The 27,597-nt window shown below is 48.4% G+C and overlaps 1 protein-coding gene across 1 annotated transcript in view; it reads right to left on the bottom strand.

Moving 5' to 3' along the window:
- Positions 1 to 27,597, bottom strand: part of IGF2R (insulin like growth factor 2 receptor) — a 99,458-nt gene that overhangs the window by 18,470 nt on the left and 53,391 nt on the right. The window contains exons 13-36 of the mRNA XM_072829853.1: positions 26,285 to 26,425; positions 25,058 to 25,195; positions 24,304 to 24,451; positions 23,627 to 23,804; positions 22,853 to 22,968; positions 22,219 to 22,387; positions 20,782 to 20,961; positions 18,187 to 18,288; positions 16,480 to 16,581; positions 14,512 to 14,707; positions 12,879 to 13,049; positions 11,976 to 12,119; positions 11,720 to 11,895; positions 11,350 to 11,437; positions 10,657 to 10,872; positions 9,638 to 9,768; positions 9,289 to 9,386; positions 7,115 to 7,251; positions 6,094 to 6,284; positions 4,383 to 4,509; positions 3,372 to 3,491; positions 2,815 to 3,071; positions 2,279 to 2,497; positions 240 to 389 (exon numbers count right to left, since the gene is read on the bottom strand). Coding sequence (XP_072685954.1) covers positions 240 to 389; positions 2,279 to 2,497; positions 2,815 to 3,071; positions 3,372 to 3,491; positions 4,383 to 4,509; positions 6,094 to 6,284; positions 7,115 to 7,251; positions 9,289 to 9,386; positions 9,638 to 9,768; positions 10,657 to 10,872; positions 11,350 to 11,437; positions 11,720 to 11,895; positions 11,976 to 12,119; positions 12,879 to 13,049; positions 14,512 to 14,707; positions 16,480 to 16,581; positions 18,187 to 18,288; positions 20,782 to 20,961; positions 22,219 to 22,387; positions 22,853 to 22,968; positions 23,627 to 23,804; positions 24,304 to 24,451; positions 25,058 to 25,195; positions 26,285 to 26,425 — 3,695 coding nt within the window. The remainder of the gene's footprint in view (positions 1 to 239; positions 390 to 2,278; positions 2,498 to 2,814; positions 3,072 to 3,371; positions 3,492 to 4,382; positions 4,510 to 6,093; positions 6,285 to 7,114; positions 7,252 to 9,288; positions 9,387 to 9,637; positions 9,769 to 10,656; positions 10,873 to 11,349; positions 11,438 to 11,719; positions 11,896 to 11,975; positions 12,120 to 12,878; positions 13,050 to 14,511; positions 14,708 to 16,479; positions 16,582 to 18,186; positions 18,289 to 20,781; positions 20,962 to 22,218; positions 22,388 to 22,852; positions 22,969 to 23,626; positions 23,805 to 24,303; positions 24,452 to 25,057; positions 25,196 to 26,284; positions 26,426 to 27,597) is intronic.

Below are 27,597 nucleotides of genomic sequence, written 5' to 3'. Positions count from 1 at the left end.
TGCTCAGGTGCTTCATATTTTTAAATCATAGCAGGCTTTGATGTGCAAAGTCTGCCCCATTAATTCAGTGTGGGCTTACTCACTGTTAAATTAATGGTTTTACATTATTCAATGCACCACTGACATAAGAGATGACTGCATACATTTTCAATACGGGCGTCCTTAACTGATGCATGCTTCCTGGGCTGGGAGCTCTGGCTCACTAATCCATGCTGCACACCCAGACTGTGCACACTTACCATGCTCACGCCTCTCCTACAGTGAAATGCGATCAGTGAGGTATAGTTGAAATGCTTGTCTGCTAAGCAAGGAGTACTACTTTCAAAATTCAAGTAAACTTCATTTGCTATAGGGTTGAGTATCGGAGGTCCGGTGACTCGGCCAATATCCTAAGCAAAGAAAAAAAAAACATTTAAGGAAATTGCTCCCCAGGTTAGCAGAACAAAGACTGATACAGAACTGTAAAAATAGTATTTCATCTGTTTTGAAAATAAACTAAAGCATCTAAAAAAACTAGGTTAACAGTAACTCACTTGCCAAGTCTGGACAATAAGCTGCTACTCAGAAAATTCAGTTTGTTAGCAGTCATCAGTTTTGATCCTACAACTTCTTTCTTTTTTAAAGACCATTCATTCATTCAGTCATTCAGTCATTCATGAGACACAGAATGAGAGAGAGAGGCAGAGACACAGGCAGAGGGAGAAGTAGGCTCCATGCAGGGAGCCTGTTGTGAGGCTCGATCCTGGGACTCCAGGATCATGCCCTGAGCTGAAGGCAAGCGCTTAACTCCTGAGCCACCCAGGTGCCCTGATCCTACAATTTCTAACGATGATTCTATTTCTAATCATGGGCAATTTTCAAAGACTCCCAGCAATAGGAACTCTCTCTCTCTGGGCACATCAAGGATGCTGCGTGGTCTCCTATCACCTGATGGTGCGCAGCAGGAGCTATCTGCCCCCACTCTGGCCTGCCTCCATGACCAGCACCTCACATTATCTCGGGACTGCCTGGCATCTTGGCAGTGCACCTCAGTACAACCTAGGGAGGGCACAGCTTTGTTCTCCAACGTGTTTTATTGCTTAGCACAGCGTCTGACATACTGGCTGCTCAGTAAATGTTTCTGAGCAAATAAACACAAGAATGAAGGAAAGATGAATGGCCAGAAGCAGTGCACGTGTGCATGATGAGTGCATGCGTGAGTGAGCTGCGAGGCTCTTATTCCTCACTGTGGGCCACATTCAGGCCACAATGATGCAACAGCTGCTCTGAGTAGGGAACTGGCGACAGTTTTTAAAATTTAAAATCGGATAGCCAGGCAGAAAAATGCAGCGGATCCAACCTCTCAGAAAGGGATTCACATCAGGGTCCCAGTCTGCACAGTCAGAAAGGACAGTATCAGGTGCTTCCTACTAAGATGTGGTCTACGCAGGCCTTCTGCTCCTCATGGAACTACGACTTTGTGAGATTTGAATCATGGCCAATTTCCCCACCTACTCCCAACATTTCTCTCCATCGACGCTGCAGATAATGTCCATTTTTAAAAGGACATCTCCAGGGGCACCTGGGTGGCTCAGTTGGTTAAGCGTCTGACTTTAGCTCAGGTCATGATCCTGGGGTCTTGGGATGGAGCTCCAAGTTGGGCTCCCTGCTCAGCGGGGAGTCTGGTTCGGTCCCCCCATCCCCACCCCACTCGTCCTCTCTCTGCTTCAAATAAATCTTTAAAAAAAAAAAAAACCCACAACGTGAAGATAACTCATGAAGACAATTTTCAAAGAGCCAAAGTTGTATTAGAGAGTGCTAGTAGGAGACTCAAACTTTCAAGGCAGGGTATCCAGCAATTAGATCTGCTCTTACCCTGAATGACTCATTTACCAAAGAAAGTTCCTGCACCTCCCAAGCATTTTACCCAAGACACGCATTTCAAAGAAAGAAACCAAGCTCTTATCAGTGTTCTTTCTTGCCACTTCACATAAAAGTTTCCTGGTCAGGGTCAACCTTGAGAGTCCTAACATGATACCAAAGTCTATCTATTCATAGGTGTTCACAGTTTTCTTCCACAGCTCAGAGACACCTTCTGGCCGCCATCATCAGCCTGATGGCTCAATGCATAAATCCTTCCATGATTCTTCCCCAACTGCCCCAGGACATATACAGCCCCAGCTCATTTCTCTCTTTCTCTCTCTGCTACAGTAACCCTCCATTGAAAGAAAGAAACTCAACATGACGGTTGTTAAAAATCATGCAAAACTTGTTTCTGCCTTGCCTTTCCCATACTTACTATAGGGGGGCCATCAACTGGAACCTTGCACACGGCCGCTCCGGCAGGACAAGGCACCCCATGCATCGGGTTCAGCGGCTGGCAGATGTTGATGTAGAAGTCAGGACCGGTGTCGGAGGTGTCATCCTCGCTCTCGTCATATGCCTCATAGCCCCCCGTGCGGTGGATGAGCGGGGACAAGTCAATAATAGAGCTTCCATTCCTCACAGAGCACTCCGTCTGTTAGATAGGAAAGGCCTTGCTGGAGCATCCCGTAACATTTTCCTTACCACCACTGAGCACCCAGAGGAATTTAAAAGCAGGACAGAAGCACGAAAGATGGATCAACGTCCCCAAATGCTTGGGCACTTACAACTACTCATGGTTGGGAATATCGGGTGAATAAAACATGCTGAGTGTTTGCTGGGGGGGCGGGGCAGTGGAGGACAGTGAACAGTAAAACTGATGCTGTAACCAGGGCCCACCTGGGCTGTGGGGACCCTCAGGCATCAGGCAGGCATTTCACAGATGCCACACAGACCCAGCCCCAGACTCACCACCTGCTCGCAGGCCAGAGGCGTGTGCCAGGAAAAGAAGAGCGTGCACGTCTGCTTGTCAAGAGAGATGAGCATAGGCCTGTTGGTGGGCCCGGCCTCAGGCCTGCACACGAAGCTGATCACACTCTTGTAGGTGAGGCCAGACTTGGAAGGACAGGGGGATCCGTCCTCATATACCAGCTGTAAGACCTGATCCACGTAGGTCAGCCTCTTGTTTGCCTTGCCCACACTGATCCTGGTCTGCCCAAAGCAGGCCCCTGTACCGAACGTAAAGAGAGACGGAAAACACATTGTGTATTCAAATGACCACTTTTCTGAGGACTGCTTTCTGCAAATCCAGAGCTAATATGTAATTCTGAGTGTGCAATGTGGTTTTGGCAAGTGTCCTGCATTTACCATTTCATCACCATGTGCCCCCCTGCATGAGCGGACTGTTACCACATAGAAGGTGATTGACCTTTGTATCTACTCCTCTCTTTTGCCACAGGAATGCACAGGTTGGGGACAGTCTTGGGGACAGGAGAGCCAGGTGGTAGGCAGGAAGCCATGGCACTTACCTACGCCAGGGGAGCAGTTTTCATTATCCTCACAGATGCTGATGTACACGAGCCCCTTCTCACTGTAAGCAGCTGTGTGTCCAGCTCTGCCACTTAAAGAGCTCAGATCAAACAGATGTCCTGCAAGGGAGAATGGGACAGACACACAGTGATGCCAGTATGCTCACACACAGACCATGCTGGCCATCAGGCCTTCTGGCATCCTGCAGTGAGTCCCCCTTGCCTCGTGCACTGACCTGGCCCTAAATATGCTCCTGGCTAGCCAGTCTATCTCATTAGGTTGCAGACTCCAAACTTACATGATAGCTCATCTTTTCCCCAGAAGACAGCGGCTCATAGCGTTGTCCTCCTCCTGGGGCTGGGCCATAGCAGCCACCAGGATTCTGGTGGGATTCAGGAGAGCCCGATGGCATCTCTCCTACAGTCAAGGCATGTCACCTGCACCCTCCTGGGTGCCCCGCAGAGACATGCAGTCGAAGTATCCTAGCTGCCCTCCCATCACCACTGGAAGGTTAACGGGGAGCCTGATTCTAACCCATCCTGCAAGCCTACAGCCAGCATGACTGGTACCCTCGGACACAGGAGTTACAGACAGCTAGGCTCACAGGGAGATGGACCAATCTCTTCCCCACTGAAGAAGAACTCCTAGTGAACACAACTGGAGAGAGCCAAACAAGAGGCCAGCATGCACACACAGGATAGAATGCTGCTGCCCAAGGGTGGCTTGCTCCCCAGGTTCACATTGGGCCCCTCACTATGGGGCACTGGTGACTAGCAGTGTCTTCACTATGGGTGGGAGGGTCAGTGACTGGCAGTGTCCTCACTGTAGGGGGCAGGTCAGTGACTGGCAACGTCCTCACTGTGGGGGACGTTAGTGACTGGCAGTGTCCTCACTGTGGAGGGTTGGTGACTGACAGAGTCTTCACCATGGGGAGGGTCAGTTACTGGTCTCATTGTGTGTGGGTGGGGTGGGGGTGGGGGTGGCGGTCCATGACTGGCAGCGTCCCTCACCTGTGGCAGGGTTGGTGACTTGGCAGTTGTCGTGCACATTGCTCCTAACAGGACAGGCGGCTGCCGTGGGCCAGGAGAAGGTGTACTCACAGTCCTCCACTGCACTGATGAACATGGGCCTGGAGTTCTATGAGCAAAGAACAGAGCATTGCCAATAGGGCACAAGATCTACGAAACATCAACTTCCATCAAGTGAGAGCTCCTCTGCGATGTGGAATTTTTGCCAATGTCTTTATGGAGTCAGAGCAGACTTAGGAAAGCAAAGGGATCTGTTCCTGGGATCTCACTAGGGGCTTAACACACATAGGGTGAGACAGACACAGAGCCAGAAATCCACTTGGGGGACCATGGAGATGTTCCTACAGCTAAGGCTAGGGAAAGACAAGCTGGGGGCAGGGTGAAGAAGGAGGCTCAGAGGCTCTTTTGAGTCAGGAAAGAGTAAATACTTGATAACACTCTGAAGAGCAAATGAACTCAAATCTGTTATTATAGACAAAACAAGAAGCTCCACCCAGAGAACTCCTCATTTATTCTACTGATGCTTGCACTGGCTAAGGCTTGCTCCGTATACCCCCACGCTTCCTGTCCATCACAGAGCTGCTCAGACTGGTTCAGCAGTACACTCCTTTCCAGATAAACCCCTGGCGTCTTTGTCACCTGGCCACAGCCCACCCTGCAGCCCAACCTACCGGGCAACCCACGTGCAGAGACCCTCACACACCACCCTCGCTTTTCCCCCCACATGTCTGTCAGCAATTTCTTCCTTTGCCATGAGCCTCTGCCCAGTTACAGAGCTGAGAAGGTCTATCAGGGCCCAGGTGTCCAGTCCCCAGTGGCTCATGTCTACACCAAGCCTCTGTATGGTTCCTGGAGGAGGAAGGCCCAGCTGCTACTGCTGTTGAGAGGGCAGACCCCAGGCTCCCAGACTCCCTGGGCTCCTCCTACCACTGCTGGCCAAATACAGGTGGAGACAGTGGGTGCTTCGTCCTAACACTGAGTGCACCGGCCCAGCTTGATCTTATTCCTAAAATTAGCTACAACCCTAATCCTAGGCAATAGCACACAGGGTTTCACATTCATCTCACGTGTGGAGATGCTCCAGGGTAGAAAAACAGTCCAGAGAAACCATTAATTCAGTCCCACAGCTGTTAAACCACAGCAACCTCTTAGAGGCACCAACCACAGAAATGAGACTAGCCCCCAGTTACAGGCCCCAACCACACAGCAGCAGTGGGGCCCGGCACCTCCAACCTCTTCTCGCTAAACCTCACAGTGATTTGGTCACATGCAAATAGCTCGTGTTGTTCATGGAGAGACAGCTTAACGTAGTTCAGTAACCAAGCTAGGAAGTGAAGAGCAGCCCTGAATGAGGTCTGTCAAACCTTCTGCTTCTCCCAAGATGCATCCGTGAAGAGAAAGGGTGGGTTGTCAAATAGCCGTTTGCCCTACGGCCTTTGGGAGATCTTCAGGGACCAAACTCCAAGCAGAACCAACTAATCCTGAGACTAGAACTGCCAGGTCAGGCACCCCAAGAGCCAGAAAAGAGAGGAGGTGCCCACAGGCCACAGGGCTGAAGTGGTACCGCTAGCACCTGCTGGTAGGCCCAGGTGTCCGAAGGATCACAGCCTCTGCTCGCATCGCCTCGTTGGCCCTCGGCTCCTTACTGCTCCCCAGCTGCCGCACCCAGGGCCAAGAACACTGTGTCACTTACGACTTGGCTCTCGCTGCAGGTGAATCGGATGGTGGTTGACTTTTTCCGAATCTGGTCTGGACACAAGTCACCATCAACATACTTGAGAACAATGGTGCCTTCTCTCCACTGTGGCCCATCCCTCACCCTGCCAAGGTTCACAGGCTTGGAGCCGCTTAAGAGACACGCAGCTGCTTCTGGAGGGCACGGCTCTGTAAGATGAGACATGGTCAAGGGTTACCTTTGCTGATTTTCCAGTCTAGGATTTACCTGGCAAGTGACATCAGATGTGCTATATATCTGATTCCAACAGCCATTCCAAAGGATCTACTATTTCCTTCCCATGAGATGACAATGACGCCACAGGACTTATTCTAAATGCTGTTTTACCATAGGTAGAACGGGGTGTGGGGAGAACCCAAGGTTTCACAGCCTGAATTATTTTTGAACCCCAAATATGTTGAGGCTAAGATATCTAGATTAAGCCAACAGGACATTCTAAATGGGCCCTGTTCACATACCGTCTTTAAGAGTTAATTACCAAAAACTCTGCCAATTTCCCAGTCCCCAAAACGTCTATGCCACCTGGCGTACATGAAGAACTAGTCCCACCTCGTGGATGAGGAGAGACCAGTGGCAGATCACACTGTCACTGGTCTGCCCGGCACAGGCAGTGAGGGGAGGGGGGCCATGGCCTCACATGTAAAAGAGCACCACCCACATTACTCTTGGTAAACCTAGAGGGCATGCACTCAACCTCCGTTTCACCCCTCGAGTCTCCTGTTTTGCTAGAATCAGCTACCACTATGATTACCTCCACCCACCTCATTTCACACAAGGTTACTATGCTCCTCATTTCACACAAGGTTACTATGCTCCCAGCAGCACCTTCCACAGGGACTTTGGCTAGACCATCCCAGGGATCAGTCATGAGACCCTTATGGGATTCCTTCTGCCACTTCATGGCCAAAGCACCCTCAAGGAATCCTGCTCCTACTCGATCTTCCCCCAAGCCATGAGCCCACTGAGAGTTGTCTCTCACCCGAGCCAGCCTGGGGAGACAGAGACTTGCAAACATTGATGAGGTAGTGCTCGGTGGCTCCAGTACTCGTGACGGCTTCCCAGTTGTCGCTGTACCTTGCCAGGGATGAGAGGTCGAAGGTGTTGCCAGCCTCATCTCTGTAGGGAGGAAAACACTGTGGTTAGGCTCAGGCTCACTTGTTACAGTCCATCCAGAAAGTCTCGCTATTAAGGTGTGGTTTGTGCCTGGCATCCTGGGCCTCAACTCTCACCCAGGGGCAGAACTTCAGACTGGACCCCCATCCCTCCACCCCCGACCTGCTGGCAGATTCAGAACCCAAGTTCAGGAAACTTCAAGACTTGGTTCAGCAAAATCAGGTATTAATCCAAAAAAGAGCAAAGACTGGGCCTGAAAAGTAAGCACTCCCCCTGCTTGGGCCAGTGAGAGGACAAGAGCAAACAGTGGGCTACAGGGAGTGCTTGCGGCATGGAGCACCTTCGGGAGCAGCCACCTGCTACTGAACCCTGACAAGACCACAGCCACCGAGATAAAGATGAACTGGTGTGGGCAGGTCTGCTCAGGCTGAAGTTTACTCACTACACAAATCCCACATACAAGTGTTACTGACAGCCAACCCCATACCAGGTGCCGCGTTAAATGGGGAGCAAGATGCACACTCTGTCCCCAGGGAGCACCAGGTCCGCTGTGAAGACAGGCACGATCACAGATGCTACTTCACAAGGTCTCAGCCAGAAGAGGAGAAACGGAAAGCATTCATTCATTCAAAAACTACGTGCTAAACTGAGGGTATTGTATTGAACCAAATATACAAATCTCTTATGAAATTTACAGAAATTACCAGAATAAAAACACCATAAACAGGATACAAATTTTTTAAAGTAACCAATATGTCAGAGTGTGATTAAAGCTAAGGAGGAAAAAAGGCAGGCAAGGGAGATATGAAATCTAGGGCGAGGTGGTGGGGGGAGGTGGAGATTTTAGATGGTGTGGTCAGAGAACACCTTACCGACAAGGTGACCTCATTTCACACGTTCTTACATCCCCACGAATTTATTAGAATATGCATAGCAAACTTCCATTTTAACTGATCATTCATTTCAACTTCATTAACTCTTTTTAAAATGGAGCATAAAGAAATCTAGTAGGAAAAGCTTTATGGACAAAAAAACATAAAAATAAAGACTCTGTACAATCTCAAAAAGTGGAAGACAGTCTCAAATAGCAGTAAGAGAATGGCTAAGTCAATTAGGCTATCTACTCGGGAGGATCGTTCAAGCTCACTGGAAATGAGAAAGGAATTTGTTTCACATGAAAACGCTCACAAAGTGTTAGGTAGGAAAAGTAATGTCACTTAACACAGATCCCTGAACATACACTTTTCCATTCGTTACTAAAACTTTAAAAAAATTCTACTTTACCTAAACGAAAGGAGAGAATACAACAAAATAGAGCGGGAAAGAAGGAAAACCTGGAAATGACTACACATCCCCCCAGGACTAGATGCTGTAATGCTCTGATCCACGCTTTTCAGGGTTTTCACACAGCAGAAGTGAGAGCATATCCCTTAACCATTCAGAACCACAGACAAAACCTCCAGGGATAGGACGCAGGATGTGTTTTGTGATAGTTCCAAGGACAACTCGGAATGTCTGCTGACATTCACACAAGCAAAGACCTCTACTTCCCTCAGGAGCTGCCGGCCACCTGATTCTGGGAGCCACAGGTGAAAGAGATCAAAAGAACCACTGACAGCCCCTGAGAACCTGCAGTTGGGGGGTCCCCTCCCCCACACTGTCACCAGCACCCCAGCCCCTCATCCTCTCTACACCTCCTTCACAGTGGTGTCCTCAAACACAAGCAGCGTGCAAGGTGGAGCGGAGGCCAGGTGACATCCTGGTCACTCTACCCGCCTTATATCCATGAATCATGCAAAGTTTTCTGTTCCAAGTGCAATCACCTCCTTGTATGCATCTTAACACAAAAAAAATCACCAAAATCCAACATTGGGTAGGATCCAGGAGGTAACCTCGTCCAACCGCTCACTTGAATATGAAGAAATGAAGGCTTAGAGACCACCTAAGCTAACATCCTGTCCCCCAACTGTTAATCATTAGAGCAAAACCTTGCCACGTTCCTCTGGCTGTCCAAAGGACTCAAAAGACGTGTGTACTTACTTGAATGAGCACTCAGTCAGGTCAAAAGGTGCACAGGCATACTGTGTTCGCCACTCAAACAGGTAGGAGCAATCAGAAGTCTCCCTGAGGAACACCGGCTGGAGGAGGTAACAGAGACAAGTCAGACGGGAAACTTCAGCTGGTTTTACTACACCTTAGATCTTAGCAATGAAAATAGTAAAGGATGGTTCTGTTCATGAAAATCCAAATTGACCAAGGTTTCAACATAGCTTCTGTAACTACTACATTTACACTTTACCTAAACAGAGAATTTTGAAACTCCAGAGCAGAGAGGGCTTATAAAGCCAAAAGCAGCAGGAGTGCTGAAACAGCTCCTGAGCACACTCACCCTCTGGGTGCTACGGTCACAGTAGAAGAAGATGGTCGTGGAGCGCTGGTAAACCTTATGGCAGGTGTCCCCTCCGGTGTAGTTCATTTTCAACAAGCCATTTTCGTATGTCAGCTTCTGAGTGAGGAGACCTGTTCAGAAAGAACCCGATTAATAAAAGGATTGGTACCGCCATGCTTATCCTAACAGACATGTCACATCATGTACCCTGAATAAATAGCTGAAGATCAAGTATGCCTGGCCCCCAGGGCATTGGAGCCTGCTCCCTGACCCACTGTGCTGCAGGATGAATAAAACCAGGCCTCCTCTTGCCCAAGGTCACAATGTTACAGACTAACATGAAATAACGTAACTAAGAGCAGCCACATCTCAGCCTCATCACCTAGGAGGACTGCCCGTAGGGGCTGCCCACACACTCATCACATCAGCTACTTCTGTTTAAAAGTTCTTAAACTTAGAGGTGCCGGGGTGGCTTGGTCAAGTGTCCAACCCTTGGTTTCAGCTCAGGTCCTGATCTCAGCGTCATGGGATCGAGCCCTGGGCTCACGCAGAGTCTGCTTGAGACCCTCTCCCTCTGCCCCTCCCCTCCTTGTGCACACTCTGTCTCTTAAGTAGTTCTTAACTGTAGTATCAGTCACCCAACTGCTGAGTTAGCATGATGACCAACAGCCTGTCCTCTGTCCTGTACATTCATCGCCAAACCCTATACTAAATATGCCTCCCCTCTGACTTGACTCTAGAAAGTACTACCCCAGAACACCCATTACTGGCTACTTCAGTGTGCCCTGGGTTGCAATAAACAATCAGTACCTGGAATTGCCAAGTAAGAACAGAATAAGCTCTAATGACACCTGTTGGTATGCATTCAGCTTAAGAAAATCAAGTGAAAATCAGAAACATCAGAAGTATTTCACCAGAACATAGCTTTCTTTCTACTCTAGAAAGATGTCATCCTTCAGCATAGCACCATAATACGTAATTCCATTCTGGGACAAGAGCAGAAGAAAAACCTACGGTACCTGCCACTTTGTGAAATCCCAGGGGTCCCCGCTTCTCCTGACATGACGAGATCACCTTGGACTTGTCATCAGTGGGGCAGACATCTGAGGACAGCTTGCCACAGACCCGGAAGTAATAGGTGTATTCGCCAGCACTCACAATGGTGTCATTAACAGCCAGCGGCTTCAGGTCATACAGGTTGCCATGCCTTGGGTCCTTCACTTCACAGTTGTCTCCTTCAAGAACACACAGGAAGTGAAGTGCAACTGCAATCCTACCTGCACTCACTCTCTGGGGCAAAAAGTCTTCCAATATTTAGTCAGGTGAGTACTGCCTTAAAATAAGCATTAAATGTCATTTCTACATTCTCTCATTGTGTCTGTACACATAATTCAGATTGCCTAACAAATAGCTTTCTGAATAGCTGAGGTCACGGGGTGAAGATCCACTTAACCAAACAAAACCCCAAATTAAGATTCTCAAATGTGAGAAGCCAATAGCCTATCATCACTCCAGGCATGTGTGGAGAATGTCCTGGGCAAGGTTAGCAGTGCAGTGGAGTGAAAACACAAGGATAAGAAATTATCCCTCTGCTAATCAGCATCTCATCATCATGCACGTGGCCATTACTATGGGGTCTTGCAGCTAGGATGCTGTCTGGAACATATGCTACTTAATCCACAGCTATGGGTGGGCTAGGCCCAAGGTCTTACCTTCCACTCTGATGACAGGACAGGCTTCCACCGTTCTCCAGACAAACACATACTCACAATCATCCCGAAGCTGAAATGTTGGTGATCCCTACGACGGAAACCAACAACTTATGTTTTTATCTTTAAAAAATAAAATAAAAAAGATAGCTACAATCAATATCCAACTTTCAACCTCCACAATATAAACATACAGCACGTACTAAACATGTAAAACCTTGACGAAAATCATATGTTCTAGGCAAATATTACTAGAGGCCTAAAACCCATGAAAACACAGGCAGGTTTGAACTCTGAGAGACTGAGACACTGAAAGGAAGCGGGAAACGGAAGCCCCACAGGCAGGACACTTGCGTGTCATCAGCTCACGCACCGAAGTCTGTGCGCATTCAAGCGTGATCCTGGTGGAGAAGCGCTGGTTCCCGCACTTGTCACCGTTGACATAGACAAGACTCAGGGACCCATTCTCTGCAGCCTGGGGGCTGATCTGCACCACGCCCAGGTTCCAGCCGTTGTCTTCTGTCACCAGGCAGGACCCCACTGCACTGCCTGCAAGAGCCAGGAGTTCATCCGGGGCAGGGGGACAAGAAAAAGGCAAATGGAACTCAAGACAAATGCTCTCAACTCACCGTGGCATCCAGGAATATAAGGGAGGGGATTGCAAACACTCAGATAGAAAGTTCTCTTTCTTCCATCAACCGAAGTGTCCACAGCCGTCCAGGGCTTCCGGACTCTGCTTAAGCCACTCAGGTCATACTCGTTTCCAGCAACATCTGAAATATATGGAAACACTCCAGCTACCCCTGCCTTCCCGTTAGCCTTACAGCACCACCCTCACCGTGCCTGAAGACTCACAATTCACAAACTCGACATTCGTTACTAAGCAATTAGGAGAGCCACAGCAGCTAGAAGGCTTTCCCTACAGATGCATACACTAGCTCTGCCCCCTGGATGCTGCCCTTTGCAATGAAGCACCACTGATGTGGAGGTACAGGGCCACCTGCAGAGCACAAGGCATCCTGGAGACACTGTTCAGCATCCAAGGTGTGCCTTATAGAGCTTTGAAGACTTTCTTTAAGGTCCTCAAATAAGATCTGATAGTATTTCCTCCCCCTGAGAATTTTCTTCTGTTCTTAAGTAGCTTCTGATTCCAAAATATAGATTAAAATCCTTAATTCTGGGACACCTGGGTGGTTCAGTGGTTGAGCATCTGCCTTTGGCTCAGGTCGTGATCCCAGGGTCCTGGAATTGAGTTCCGCATCGGCCTCCCTGCAGGGAGCCTGCTTCTCCCTCTGCCTATGTCTCTCTCTCTCTCTCTCTCTCTCATGAATAAAATCTAAAAAAAAAAAAATCTTAATTCTATATCCTGATTCTCTTCAAGAAAAATATCTGAAGGATCTAAAAAGCACATAAAAATATGCTGCCTATAAAACAAAGCACACTGCAGACCACCACACATTCACACATGTGCATCTATACCCTTACACACAGGGCCTCGACCAGCCTCCTAAACCCAGCCCTCTCAGGCTTACCTGTGACCTGGCAATCCACTGGAGAAGGGACACAAGCCAGTGCAGTCTCAAACTCAAAGAAAGTGTTCCAAATTCCCAGGCCAGAGTCAATGTCCTGATGCAGGAATTTGATGGTTCCTGGGTAAACATCATCGTTGCAAACAAAGCGGATGATAAAGGCATAAGAGTTCCCTGGGGAGAAAGGAGGCCAAACTTGAAGAAACAGAGCAGCAATCACAGCTCAGCCCAGAGCAGCAGCTCCCCTGGGAACTAATCTCCCAGCCATCCTTTAAGACGACATCACAGCACTGGGTTTGTTTCAAGGGGCCTGACGTGAGCTGCAGAGCGGTCACCCACACCATAATGACCCACACAACAACAGGTGTACAGGGTGAGCCTAACACCCTCCACCCTGATACCCCAGAAAACAAACACAGCATCCATTTCTCAACCCAAACGGGAGCTGACGTCGCTGGTTTATTGGACAATACTAAGTTCCTAGCACACGTGGGAGTGAAAGAAACAGAAGAAACCCTCACCCACCCCACTCTGGGAGCTCACGTCCCCATCCAGGGGCCCCAATACCGAGCGCATGCCATAAAGTCAAGGGCACACAAGATGGCAAGACGTGTAAGGAAAGAAGCTGCAGTAGACCCAGGCAGGCGACACCCCACAGGGCTGAGGGTTTTGAAGGAGGTGGCCATCTGAGCCAACAGCTGAGGAAAGGGAAGAAAGGGACCATAGGGCCATCCTGAGGTTAAGAGCACTATGGGCAGAGGAAAGAGCAAGGACAAAGGCTCAGGAGGGGAGGGCGCACAAGGGAGCGTGAGGGAGCCCTGACGGTTTCCAGAGCAGGACAGAGTGAGGAGTGGGATGCCGTCCCTCCGGCCACTGTGACTGTGCCGGCTTCTACACCAGGTGCATGTGGCTGGGAGTGACATGATCTAACACTTAAAATACCACTCTGTGGGGATCCCTGGCTGGCGCAGTGGTTTGGCGCCTGCCTTTGGCCCAGGGCGCGATCCTGGGGACCCGGGATCGAGTCCCACATCGGGCTCCCGGTGCATGGAGCCTGCTTCTCCCTCTGCCTATGTCTCTGCCTCTCTCTCTCTCTCTGTGTGTGTGACTGTCATAAATTAAAAAAAAAAAAAAAAAAAAAACTCTGTGTTGAACACAGAATACTGGGAGGGTGAAGGGGACTAAGGACACAAGCAGGCAGACCGCCAAAGGGCTCCCGCAGCCAGGGGGCCCAAGTCGCAGTGCCAAGGACCCACAGCAGTCCACAGAAGCAGCAGGTAACAGCATCATCCCTGTTCAGTTTAGGAGGGAGGAGACTGAAGCAAAGAGACTTGCTTCAGTCTCGGAGGTCACACAGCTTCATGTCATCGGACCACCAAGGGGCCCGATGCTGGGAGACTGGGGGACAGGGCAGGCAGCAGGAGAGCCAACAGCACAACCCCCCTAGTTACAGGAGCGCATGTCAGAGGCCTGGCCGAGCCACAGGACAATTCTGGAGTGCGGTGCTGTGGCCCGGAGGCAGGAGGGCAGTGACAGGACTGCACCATTGCTTACAGTGCACACGCAGAAGGTTCCTAGACAAGTCAGAGCCCCCAGGATGCTCATTAGCTGCAAAACAACATGGTCCTGAGCTCACCTGTTGAAGGGGAGAGAGGCCCTTTGTAGGTCAGAGTTATAAAGCCCTCAGTGGACAGCTGGAGGGTTTTCTCGAGTCCAACCAGCCTTTTGGGTTTCAGGTTCTTTAGATCCTCTGTCTGAAATTCCGCCTCACAGCCAGAGGCCGGTTTTCCATCGAGGGTCCCACAGACCGGCATCGTGCCACACACGTTAAACTGCAGGCCAGACAGCAAGAGCCGTACATGTTAACTCAGACCACATAACTCGCCACAAACAAGAGCCCTAGGAACTTAAACCCTGCCAGACTAACTAGTTTGCATTCAGGTTACCAACTTACATGTTCAGTAAAATTCTAAATAGTACATAATGCAACATTTAAGTCCAAATGGCAATGTCCATACACTGCTTCTAAGGAAAAATAAACAGGTTTATTTATACAGCCCTGTACCTCTAAATGCAAGAGATACATTGCATATAACGACACACCATCTCTAACAGAAGAAATAAGATGTCGATATCACTCTGTCATGAAAATGAAGTTAAATACACTCTGTGGTATGAAGACACAGAGAAGACTTCTCTACATCTGTTAAATGATCATGGACAGTGTGTACGTAGTCAAGATTTACATACAGAAAGTGCTTTTCTTAAAGACCAATTTCCGACTAAGGAAATGGCCAGTTAGGATGATACTGCACACAGGTGCTCAGCAGCCGAGTGGATTGTGTGCACGAGGCCTGGGGATGAAATTCTGGGACAGGCTCCCTTTCCTTCTTTCACAGACATGCCCATAAATTAACAACAGAGCTGAGAGAAGCCTGGGCTTGCTCTGCCATGTTGTGGGCACTGGCCATCCTGGCCGCCCACATCTGCAGGCCCCTCCAATTGGAGGTGTCCAGGAGCCCCCAGAGAGGTCTCACTCGCTAGGCAGCTTCAGCAGCACGAGGAGGCCACTGGGTGTATCCAAGGGCAAGTGAGCCCAGCAGGACTAGGTGACGAGGGTACAAAGCCAGGCAGTCAGCTGGTGGGTGGTGGTGTGCTCAGTAGACAGCTCGTCTGGCGGCACACTGGCCATGCCACACCCAGGAGACCAGACACATCTGCCATCTCCCAACACCTCTGCTAGTGTGCCTGAGGCAGAGCCTGTCTGACCTGCTTCTAGCATGTTCTGTGTAAGAGCATCTTCCAGCATGTTTTCTAGTGCACCAACACTTTGTCTGCCTCTCACTCTTACATGTGGCCACATACGCTCTCACCTATTTTAAACCAAACTCCGTAGAAGCAATCTGGGGGCTGAGGGTGGGTGGATGACCAGCCACTGTGCCACTGAGGGACAAATCCCGTTTGGTGTTCTCCTGGGCTATGGAACGAGCCATATGCTCTTCCGCATGAGGTGTACCTACAAAGTTCCCCTCGGTATCAAGTTTACATAAGACAGTCTTATCCCAACTTCCTTTTCTCAAAGGTTATTCTCTCCTTCCGTCAAGGCTATTGATGAAGGAAGTGGTGTCGGAAGATTCTAGAACACAGCCACCCAGGTCGTTGCCCTTTTATAGGATAACATAAGTACCATTTCCTTCCGACTAGTGGTTCGCAGACTCCAGCAGACAACAGAATCACCCGGGGCCTGGTTAAAACAACCTGAAGGACCCACCCCACAGAATTTGTTCTTCTAACAAATTCCAGGTGACACCAATGCTGCTGGCCTAGGACCACTGCTCTAGACACACAGCAACAGATCAGGAATAATGGATTTTCGGAAGAATGGCACCCTCACACATCTGCAGTACAGCAGGATGGGAGTGCGTTTTATCTCCGTTTCCCCTTAAATTTGGATTCTTTCTTCTCTTTCCAGTTGAGAGCTGCCACCACAGTGCCCTGGGCCATTTCTAAAGACACCTGCCACCAGCTGCACCAGCTGCAGGTAACTCCAGTGCACTCTCTCCTGGTTTCAAAGCAAACTGGAAATTCATCACAGAATTCTTACCACAAAAGTCTTCCCAATGCCTGAGACCACATATCCTTGGGAACTGTTCAGTGGGTTAAGATCAAACACAAAGCCACTGTTTGGGTCCCTGATAGAACAGGCCTGCAAGAGCAATGGGGGGAAAGAGACATGTTCAATCCAATTCCACAGGAGCTCAGCAAATACACAGCACCTCCACAGCCTACATGTATGGACCTCACAAAACATGCGCCTCTCATGGACTTCAAACCCCTATCAGAAGAGCAGCCCTCTGTGTACTCACCAGCCCCTTCAGACATGGCCCCTGCTGTCTACCCAAGTGTGATACTGGGCTTAGAAATATTAAACTTACCTGAAAGCTCTTAGGGCTACAATTTTTACCTGAGTAAGACCACCAAAGCTGACCCCCGAAGGAAAAGTTAGGTTGACTCATATGCAGAATATAAGAAATAGTGCAAAGGACCAAAAAGGAAGAAGGGGAAACTGAGCGTGAAAAATTCAGAGAGGAAGATAAACCATGGGAAACACTTAACTCTCAGAAACAAACTGATGGTTGCTGGAGAGAAGATGGGTGAGGGGATAGAGTAACTGGGTGACGGGCATTAAGGAGGGCACATGATGTGATGAGCACTGGCTGTTACACACAACTAATGAATTAATGAATTCTACATCTGAAACTAATGGTGGCAAATATGTTGGCAAATTGAATTTAAATGAAAAAAAATTAAGTGGAAGCAACCCATAAATAATTTTTAAAAAACAAAAACAAAAAACTCAAAGTTGGTTTAAGTGTTCTGTTTTCTGTCTCATTCATTAGAGGTAACGATAATGGGAGGCACAAGGGATTTCACCGCCCCTCCTCTTCTAGGAGACATCATAAACCTTCCCCTTCCCCATGTCTGTTTTCTGAGCACTCTGCCAGGTGCAGGGAAAGGAGCAGCAGCCCCAACCCCAGAAACTAGGAATGCAGACAGAGTGTGGACCCCTGTCATCCCCACCTTCCCCAGGCTCCACAAGCCCAGGACCCTGGCAGAGACCTTTCCATTCGGTGAGTCTGGGCTCTGCTGTCAAAGCGGAGATTTTAAAAGGGGAGGGAGCAAAGTAAGTCCCACCATAAAGAAAACACGCAGGGCTGTGAATCCACAAGTCTCCCTTTGGAGTCAGAAAACACATCACAGAGTCATTTGCTGCTACGCTCTACAGGAGAGGGCTCACCCAAGGGCAAGAATACATGCCAAGGCCAAAGAGTAGGACGAGCCAGGACGGCACGAGGCACATACAAGAAATGGTCATAATAAATGTGGGATCCAAGTTTTAAAACCTTGAATGTACTGAAACAGATGGGCTAGATCCTACAGATGACGGGGCACCAATACATTTTAGGTGTTAGGGTAATGTATTAACCACTTGCATCTCTGCAGTGGTGGTGAACCCCCAGAGCCCACTGGGATGCCACTGCAATGTCAAAGGGACAGGGGAATGGAGAAGGTAGGAATTTGCAGTCACTGGGCAGCAAAGCTGAGGGCCTGATTTTCGGGCAAGCACCTGGGAGCTGGGGTCAGGAAGTGCGATGCAGGATGATTCCCAGAGGCCTGCTGTCAATGTGTAGGAAAAGGTGATGCCAATAACAGATGGAAGCACAAGGGGAGGTGTGAGTGCAGAGCGGTGACACCTGGGTGGGAATATCCAGAGGCAGCTTGGGGAGATGCCCCGGGACAGCACACGTACCTGGTCTGTGTCCGTCATTATCTGGATAGGACAGGCGGCTTCTGTATTCCACAGGAAACTGACCACACACTCCCAACTGAGGGAAAATATGGGGTGGGTATTCTGAAAAATTAAACCCCGGGTGACAGTCAATATGATAAGACTGAGCTCAATCTCACCAAGACAATACTGGCATCGTGTCTAAAAACAGCCAACTCTACTGAATGTTTAAGAACGCATCTGTGACAGGCTAGCTGCCTCATGTACACTACCAAATTACAATGTAATGTCCTCAGTATTCCTACTAAAGGGATGGTATGTCTCAGGCTTGGGTGTCAAGGAATTCACCTGAGGTCACATGGTTGTAAACAGGAGAACTGGGATCCAAATCTGGGTTTGTGTTTAGTCCAGGCTTTTGAAAAACACTCTACACCAAGAGTATAGGGCATAAGAAACCACACACAGCAGACTAGAGTGTGCATGATGTCCTGTGTAAGCTCAAAACTGGGGAACTGCCCCGTGGCGTTAGAGACCAGCATGAGGGTGGAGAAGGGACTGGAAGGAGCAACGGGAGCCTCCTGGGATGCTGCTCTAGGTAGGGTCTGACTGCACAGCTCTGCTCACTGTGTCAACTTACACTCTGTACACTCTTCTGGGTGTGTACCTGTAAGAAACCCCCAGACGTGTGCCACACCATGTTCTATGCAAGGCCTGCCCACTGCAGGTGACAGCCGCTTCCACCAAGAGATCTCATTGCTCCATGAAGTTTTGTTAGCATTTCTCAACGGAGACTCCCAATGACCCCTGGGAACCAGGGTCTGTACTCATCCACTGGGTGTACGCAGACGAGAACACAGGGGCGCAAGAGAGTCTGGACACCCGCCCAGGCTCACAAGATGAGGATGTGCTGGCCACCTGATGGTAAGCCCACACTATGCCCACTGAGTGCCCTCTCAGCCTCGGCATCTCTCACAGTCAAACAGAAACACATCCTTCCCTTCTGCCCCACAGTGCACTTGTGAAAAGGAGCTGCTCTAGGCATGGAAGTTCTGTGGCCTGCTGAATTCTGTGGACAGACTTCTGTTCACAGTGTCTGCATGCACAGCACATGGCCGGCCCTATAAGGCACTCAGAGATAGTCACCACATGAAGCTGCTCTGAAAGCCAACATACACTGTCCACATAAGTAAGGTGTCCCGGGAAGGCTGAAAAACTAAGGATCCCAGAAAGCCTCCTGGAACAGTCCACTATCTCCACGGCAACAAGAAACTAGAGTGGGAAAGGGGGCAAGGCTCTAAGGAGGGGACATGGACATGCCCAGAGGACAGTAAGGGTGGGGCTGAGCAGCCGGGAGTTCTTCCCGAGGCTGAGAAGACAACAGCAAACCCACCCCAGGCTAATCAAGGAGTGGGTTTACTGTTCAGTCATGGAACACCTTTCCTGCACAACACGGGCCCATGCTCATCCAGCTAGTAATTTCATCCCCTTATCAGAGACCCTTTCTTTACCTCCAAAAAATGATCTCTTGGAAAAAATCATGTGTTGGTAAATGACAGACAACTTGGGATCTTGAAGGCAACTGGGACATGTGTGACAAAGTCCCCAGAAGGCTAGCACTGCCTACTTCGGCTCTTTGTCTCAGTGAAGCTACAGGAAGCTGTAACAGACCCTTAAAATGTGTACCTGACTGTCCTCAATAATTTAATAATAAACCTGAATTTCATTATCTCCACTCTGTATTCACCTTAGAGTGTAGTAATTATTCAAAAACCACACGATCCAGGGCAGCCCAGGTGGCTCAGCAGTTTAAGTGCCTGCCTTCAGCCCAGGGTCTAATCCTGGAGACCCAGGATCGAGTCCCATGTCGGGCTCCCTGCATGGAGCCTGCTTTTCCCTCTGCCTGTGTCTCTGCCTCTCTCTCTGTGTCTATCATGAATAAATAAAATCTTAAAAAATTAAAAAAAAAAAAAAAACACGATCCAGATATAAATGTGAAACTCTCAGTGAAAAAGCAAGTGGACTTGGGAGAGCCAAGTTCTGGGCACGAGTGCCAGGGACAGTGCACAACACCGTGAGGGATCTTAATACCACTGAACTATATACCTAAAAAATGGCTTAAATGATACTTTTGTTATATATATTTCTACCAACTTCGTTTTTTTTAAGAAAGCAGTTGGGATGGTCTCATAATGACCCCAAAGCACTTTTATCTGGAGATTCCTCTTCTGCTTTGCCCTGACTGAGAAACTTATGGCCAAAAGCAATCTCTGTTCCTTTCTCTATGTTCTGGCCTTAATCTTTTATGCTTGATCTGCCCACGTGTTACACACGTAGCCCTCATTGCTCGCCTATGGCCCTGTGTGGCACTGGGCCCAGGCTTCCTTACCTACAAACATCAGGGGTTCGGGCCAATCTGTCCTAAGACCATTGTGCTTGTCGGGATCCTCCATCACCAGCTGACAAGAACTAAGGGACAGGATAGGGTCCATACCACCCAGACGGAAAATGCCACCCCACCTCCCCCCAGACTCATTCGTCTCTATAACAGACACACTGACTGGTGCTCAGCCACAAAGACCTCGATGGCATCAAGGTCACAGGCAGCATGTGCCTTACCATGCTGCCCCTGGAACAGACAAGATGGATCCTCGTGGTGTAGGTAGTCAGCTTCCCATCACTGGTGGTGCACTCAGAGCCATTCACATACTCTAATAGGAGGCTGCCGCTGTCTTCCACAGTAGGGCCTGTCTTTGTGACCCCCAAGTTACTGATTGATGCTACCTCAGAAAAGGAACCCTGCAAACAGATGTGTCTGTTAGATTTTCCCACCGAGGAGAAAACAAGACTTCTTCATTACTGATATATTTTGATTCTTGTTATTCAGCAACAGCACTTGCAGTCCACAAAGTCATCACAAACAATGACCCATCATCCCAGGGGAAATATGTCCCTATACATACACTATCCCATAGAGATGATGACCTTAAATCCTGAGAACAACGCATGCTGGCAGATTCTATTTTCTTTACTTTACCATAAGGGAAAGGAGGTTCAGATGTGGTAAGTAACTTGCTGGAGGCCGCCCTGCCAATGGGCATCCAAGACAGGCCTCACCCCCTGTGCACCTGGCCCTGAACCAAGAACCTCTGGCGCTCCTCCACCCTGCCCCATGAATAAATAATGACCATTCCATGGTCATCTCGGGAGAAGAACCCTCAGAAGGCAGAGCTTTGTCTGGCTCCACCTTCTCTGGGAACGTGCACTTTGGGGCCATTCTACACACATCCACATATGAATCATAGCACTGCAGGTTTTGATTTTGGGGCCACAGATCAGTGCTGACAAGTAAGTGATTCTCAAACACAGAACCAGTGGATATAAGGATTGACTCTGAAATCCTCACTCCAACAAAGAGCGCACACAAGTCTGTGCACGTGTAAATGCAGCAAGGAATGTAATTCTTAACCACCAGAGTGCGCTCGTCAGCTTCCTTAAGATACCTCCAAGCTGGAAAAAAATGCGCCAGCAAAAGTACATTCCCGACATGCTATTTTTAAAGAAGCACACATACATCTTATTTTAAGATTCACTGTGTACGAGGAACACAGGGAAACGTACCAAAGTTCCGGCAGTAACTGCATTCGATCGATGATGAGGTGCAGCCCAGCACTCCGAGTAAAAGCTAATGCTTGGATCTACTCTCCCAAGCTCCCTCCCCACTAACAAGCCAGAAGCAAGAGCCTCTGGAAGCGAAAACTATTCTTTATACATGTCTACTGGTCTGAAAGATGCTTTTGAACGCAGGCTAGATGTGCCATCAGGAGCTTCGTCTCCCCTGTGCTGTGATCAGAGGTCACCAGCACCAAAGCATCTCATGAAGTTCTAAATCTGAACAATGACTCGAGCATGATCACATCTGTGGGGGGCCCCCACTCTTGCTCAGAGGGCTTCGCCTCAGCAGCCAGGCCTACTCTGATCTGGAAGTCCCAAAATAACTGCCTCCACCCACTGAGTCATATGCTCCGGGAGGGGGAGGGCGAAGGCGAGACTCACCTGATCATTTTTGTATTTCATCTGGCACACCGACGCGTACCGATCACAGCCCGGCACGGGGTTCAGAGGTCGACACACATTTATGTAGTATTTCCTCCACGTGCTGTGCTCGCCTGCATTGTCCATGGCATACCAGTTTCCTCCTCGACCACCTTCAGATTTTGCTAGACTAGAATTTGAAAGCAAATGCATACTCTTAATTTTAACAGACTTTAATCTGACAGTTCATGTCTAAGTAGTTAAGGACATTCAGAATGAAACACACACTACCAATTAAACTATGGAATGTGGCTCACCGTGACTCACAATACCCATGAACATCTCAACCTTCACTACCCTCAGTACTCAGTGGATCCTGCATGGGCCCACTCCCCCACATCTCTGTACTGACAGTCCTTGTTTTACACAATGAGCTGAAGTCTGACACTCTGCTGTGGCAAAGAGCAGTGGGTGTCACAAAGGCTACCACCAGACTATTCTTAGAATTTACTCTGCTTAAAACTCCCCATCTGCTTCTGCACCCCCAGAACTTGACTCTCCATTTTCAACTCAGTTATGTGCTCACCTAAGCTAATTATCACTACACTGGACTAGGGTCAGGGCCAGGGCCAAGGAAGGCGGACTCTGGTCTCACCTGGAGAGATCATACTGCTCCAGTGTGGAGGGATCGGTCACCACACATTCCAGGGGCTCCTCTGGGCAAGCGTAACTGGTGTACCATCGGAAGTTGTAGGTAGAGTTATCTTCCTCCTAATCACATGACACAGAGAGGAACAGGCGGGGTGGCAAAGACAAAGGGGAATGTTATACCAAGCCAGCATTTAAAAAATGATGGGCAATTTCTGTAAATGAGAACTATAAGAAAGTAAATCTACTTTGCTCATCTACGTGTGTCTTATTAAAATGAATATACCCCAGTAATAAATGAAGATGGAAATCTAGTCTCAGTTAAGTACCATTAGGATGATTTTTTGATGCAAGCTGCATAGACAAAACCAACAGGGTGGTCGGCTACCATTAAGGTGTATGGCCCACTGAATAACCAGTTCAGATGAACAGTGAGTGCCCTAGGTACCCAGGCAAATCTAAAAGGATTAATTAAAATCACAGCAGATGATGATTTGGCCAGGAAACCAGACTAATCATAGCTCTGCTTTCTAAAATAAGGGCCGGGACAGGCTCCTGCGTAAGTCTCGGGGAGCCAGAGAAGTTGATGGTTTCTCCCCAGGAAAGACCACAGATCACACCTCAGCTCTGGTCAGAACCTCATCTCACTCCAGAAAAGTCACAAGCTGTGTTCCACCCACTGTTTTCTTCCCCCCTGTCCTCACGAGACTGATGTTCTCTCACTCTCGGCTCTCATCAGTGATGGAAGCCCACACATGTGCACACGGCTCACAGTTCCTACCTGATATTCAGGGCGACCGACTCCAGCCTCTCGGTCACAAAGGAAGGTGATCAGTGTAGCTCTTGGTGTGTGCTTCTCATTATTGTAAGGCGTGCCATCCTTATAGTTCAACTGGATCATCCCATCATAATATGACAGCTTTGCATTACTCACTCCCAAGTTCCAAGGCTTTCCATCACTAAAACAAGCAAACAAATGTCTCTCAGAAAAGACGGCAAGGCCAGAAACCCTGTGATGCTGTAACCCAGAAGCAGAAGGAAGGGCCGCCGAGCAGTGGGGTGGGGACAATGTCCAGGATCACCAGGGTCTGCAGTAGAGTAGAAGGGCAGGCTGACCCCTCAACTCCAGGACCCAAGGCCACGCTGAGCATGGCTGGTTTAAGGTACGACCATCTCACCTGAACTATTACTACACTGAACAGAGAAACATGTGCGTTTCTAACAACTAAGAAATGCAAACTACCCAGAAGCAAGGTATTATGTAAATTCTAAGGGTGCAGTCTGCTCCTCTTCCAGGGAATTAGACTCTTAGCATCCTCTTTTTAAGCCAGGTCTTCTTTGTGTTTACTGCTCCTTGAAAAGCAATGATGTCAGTAGAGAACACACCTATTCCAGAATAAAATATTTGTCAGTATGAGATACCTAAGGGAAGCCCATAACTAAAAAAGAGTTACTTGCCTTTTTGCTATTTGACAGGCTCCAGAGTCCTTCTGACAGAAGCTCACAGACACCGCACCACAAACATTTATGTAAAAATCATACTTCTCTGTATCAACTTTATATGCACCATTTTTCTTTGTGAGGGGTGACAAATCAAAAGAAAACCCTAAGAGTAAAAACAATGCCAATATGTAAGGTCAGTTGGATCACAGGCAAGAAGGGTGGCCCCAAGCTCGCAGTTTCAGAGAGAGAAAAGTCTTCTGAGGAACTGGCCAATGGCGAGGAGCCATAAAGTGGCAAGAAAGATGCTTTTCCCTTCAGGCCTCCAGAACTGCACTTATTGACATTTCCCTGAAAATGGATTCACCACCACCATTCCCATTTGTGTTAACCTAAAAACCCTGTTCAAAGAGCCTAAACTGCTGGGTGAATAAACAACCAGTAAGTTCAAAGCTAGATGACCTTCTTGAAAAGTCTAAGGTAGGGTTTCTAGGCCATTAACTTATACAAAAAGCCCTTTCAAACACGATTTCCTTGTGATCCTCACATTCTGCATTTGGCACACCTACCTCCACCATGCATTTAAGAGGTACGTTTCTCATTATCTCAACCTCAAATGTCAGACTTTCAAATTTTTGGTGAAACAGCATTAATATAATTCTGAAGCAGGTTATGTCTAAAACTCATAGAAAATATTAAAGGGGAGAAAAACAAAAAACCCTAAAGAGTTCCAGGTGGCACCACACCAACAAGGTGCCATGCAGACACACACCTGCCTGGGAATCAAAGACCGTGCAGTTCTCGCCCTCTGTCTTAGACAGCACGCAGGCGGCAGCTGTATGCCACTCAAACTCATAGAAGCAGCCACTGTCCCCAGAGGTCCTCAACACCGGAGCACTTTCCAGATCACCTGTCAACGAAGAAGAAAAATGTATCACTAATCGTTCCTAAACTAAAAATAGTCCCATGAATACTGTGATTCCACTGACATGAGGTTCTGAGAGTAATCAAACCTGCAGAGGCAGAAAGAAGGGTGGTTGCCAGGGGCTGGGGCGGGGTGAGGAGTCAGTGTTCAATAAGGACAGTGTCTGTCTGAGAAGCTGGAAAAGTTCTGGAGACGGATGGTGGTGATTGTCCTTAAGGCCACCGAACTGGACATCTTAACAAGGTTAAAATGTTGGATTTCGTGTTCTGTGCATTTTACTAGAGTTCCTTAAAATTGGCAATTTTTGCCTTACATATATTTTACAATTCAAAAAACACTCAAAAACAAAAAATAGTCCTAGCCCTTGACCTTATCCCACAGCTGGGCATTTTTCCAAAAAAAATATTTCAACAGGAGGGGGAGAGGGGATCTGTAACAGCACAATCACCAGCACTGGAAACATGCTACTAATCCAACAATAGGGAAAACATTTAAAAATAGTAAGACCAAGCCATTAGCAACAAGGAAGTCCCTAAAAATTATTAATATAACTGCGAAACAGAAAAGTATTCACAAAATGCCATGTTTTGAGGAACACTGAAAAAAATGTATGAATATATATATAGATTTTGACTGTAAAAACAAAGTAAACCTATAAATAAAGGTAAACGAAGAAGAGCATTGTGTTTAAAGGGTGAGATCACGGACAACATTTTTCAAGCACTTACGATTTTCCCCCTTTGGAGGAAGTTAAGCAGCCGGCACGGCCACTCGGTATCAGTCCCCAGGAAGAGGAAGCCGCGCGGAGACTCATAACTCATTTGGAAAATTGCAACACGACTCTCTCGACACCATATGGTTTCTTCATTTCTGGACTGGTTTGGGGTGGGGGGTGAGGGCTCGAATCCCACAGACCACCACTGAAGGTTCTAGAACCTACATGGTGTGGCACGACCCCTTCCTACCTCCCACTCCTGGCAGCAGCCCGTGAGAAACAGAAATGAAGCATGCGGGCTCGGCTAGGGCAAAAACCACTACCCCATGTAGCCTCTTCCCTTTTTCAAAACGGCTCACCTGGCTTGCAGACAAGTGTTATGTTACTCGTTATCTTCTTGTGGCCACAGTCACTACCATCTGAATATGAGAGCTGAAGATTCCCTCTCTCCTTTGTAGGAGGAGAAATAAATTTGCCTAGATTTTTAAATCCATTTTTATCTGCGGAAAGAAAGGGGGAAAAACAGAAGACACGATTAAAAGTGATGATGACACAGGAGAAGAGGTAGGAACATATCAGCAGGACCCAGCAAGGGTGCTGCGGCCCCATCCCCAGCCTGCCTGGCCTGGCCCCGTGGTTGGTGGGTTTTCTTGAGGGATGGGTTTGGCGGGCAGTGGCTGCCACTCTAGACACCACGGCCACGTCCAGCCTCAATGAGACAGCACAGTGATAATCAACAACGTCCTGTTCCATGGGCACGAGGTCAACAGCAAGCCATCCCATGGAGTAACATTGTTCCCCTGGTTTCTGGGTCTCCGCTCCCCTGAGACACAGGGTCTTTTGAAAGCACAGCCAAGAGGCTAGAGTTTGTCCAGGACCAAAGCAGAAACTAATTGAACTTGTTCAGCAAGCCAGGCAGGTGACTGCTTCTCTCTTGGTTCAGCTGACTTTTACTATCAAGCACTGACACTCTGTCCCAAGTCCTGCTTACACAGATGCATGGGCATGCCTGGACCCGCTTCAAAAGACACATCACCAATTCTGAATGCCAGGGTAATTCCTAAAACCCAGCCTAGGTGCACAATTCTGTATCTAATATTTGTAAACATCCTAATTACTCTCACTGCCCCTCGTTTTCCAGGTGAGTCTTACGTGGCAGACAAGTAACGTGTGAAACATGTGACTGAGCAGTTTCTGCCAAGAAAGCCACAGGACCAACAGAGTTACAGCTACAGGCACCCCAGGGGTACAAGTATTCTAGGAAGAGTTAAGTGAGATGCCACTTGCCTAAAGCCGTAATTTGTTAACAGTTACAGGCAGTAGAGCTGTTAAAACCCAAAATCAGTTTTATACAAGGTACTGGCAACATTGTTCTTCAAGTTACAAAGTGAAAAGATACTCAACTTCCAGCCTGATTCCTTCTGCTCCCAGTTATGGCATTACCTACCGTCAGGAGTCTCTGGCCAGCTTTATGACAACGACATGCTACAGTTTCTAGAGCTACATTTACCTACATTTGAGTCATCAACTTTTTTTTCCTCCCCATCCCATATCTGCTGAACTCAGAGGAGATTTACATAAACCACAGGAAGACTTTCTCATTTGCTCCAAACTGGATGCAGCCGAGTTCTGCATGCCTTCAGGAAAACCACCACCGGGATCCCTGCTCTGG

Source organism: Canis lupus, chromosome 1 (genome assembly GCF_048164855.1).
Source record: "Canis lupus baileyi chromosome 1, mCanLup2.hap1, whole genome shotgun sequence".
Classification (NCBI taxonomy): domain Eukaryota; kingdom Metazoa; phylum Chordata; class Mammalia; order Carnivora; family Canidae; genus Canis; species Canis lupus.
This window is presented reverse-complemented; position numbering and strand designations above follow the sequence as displayed.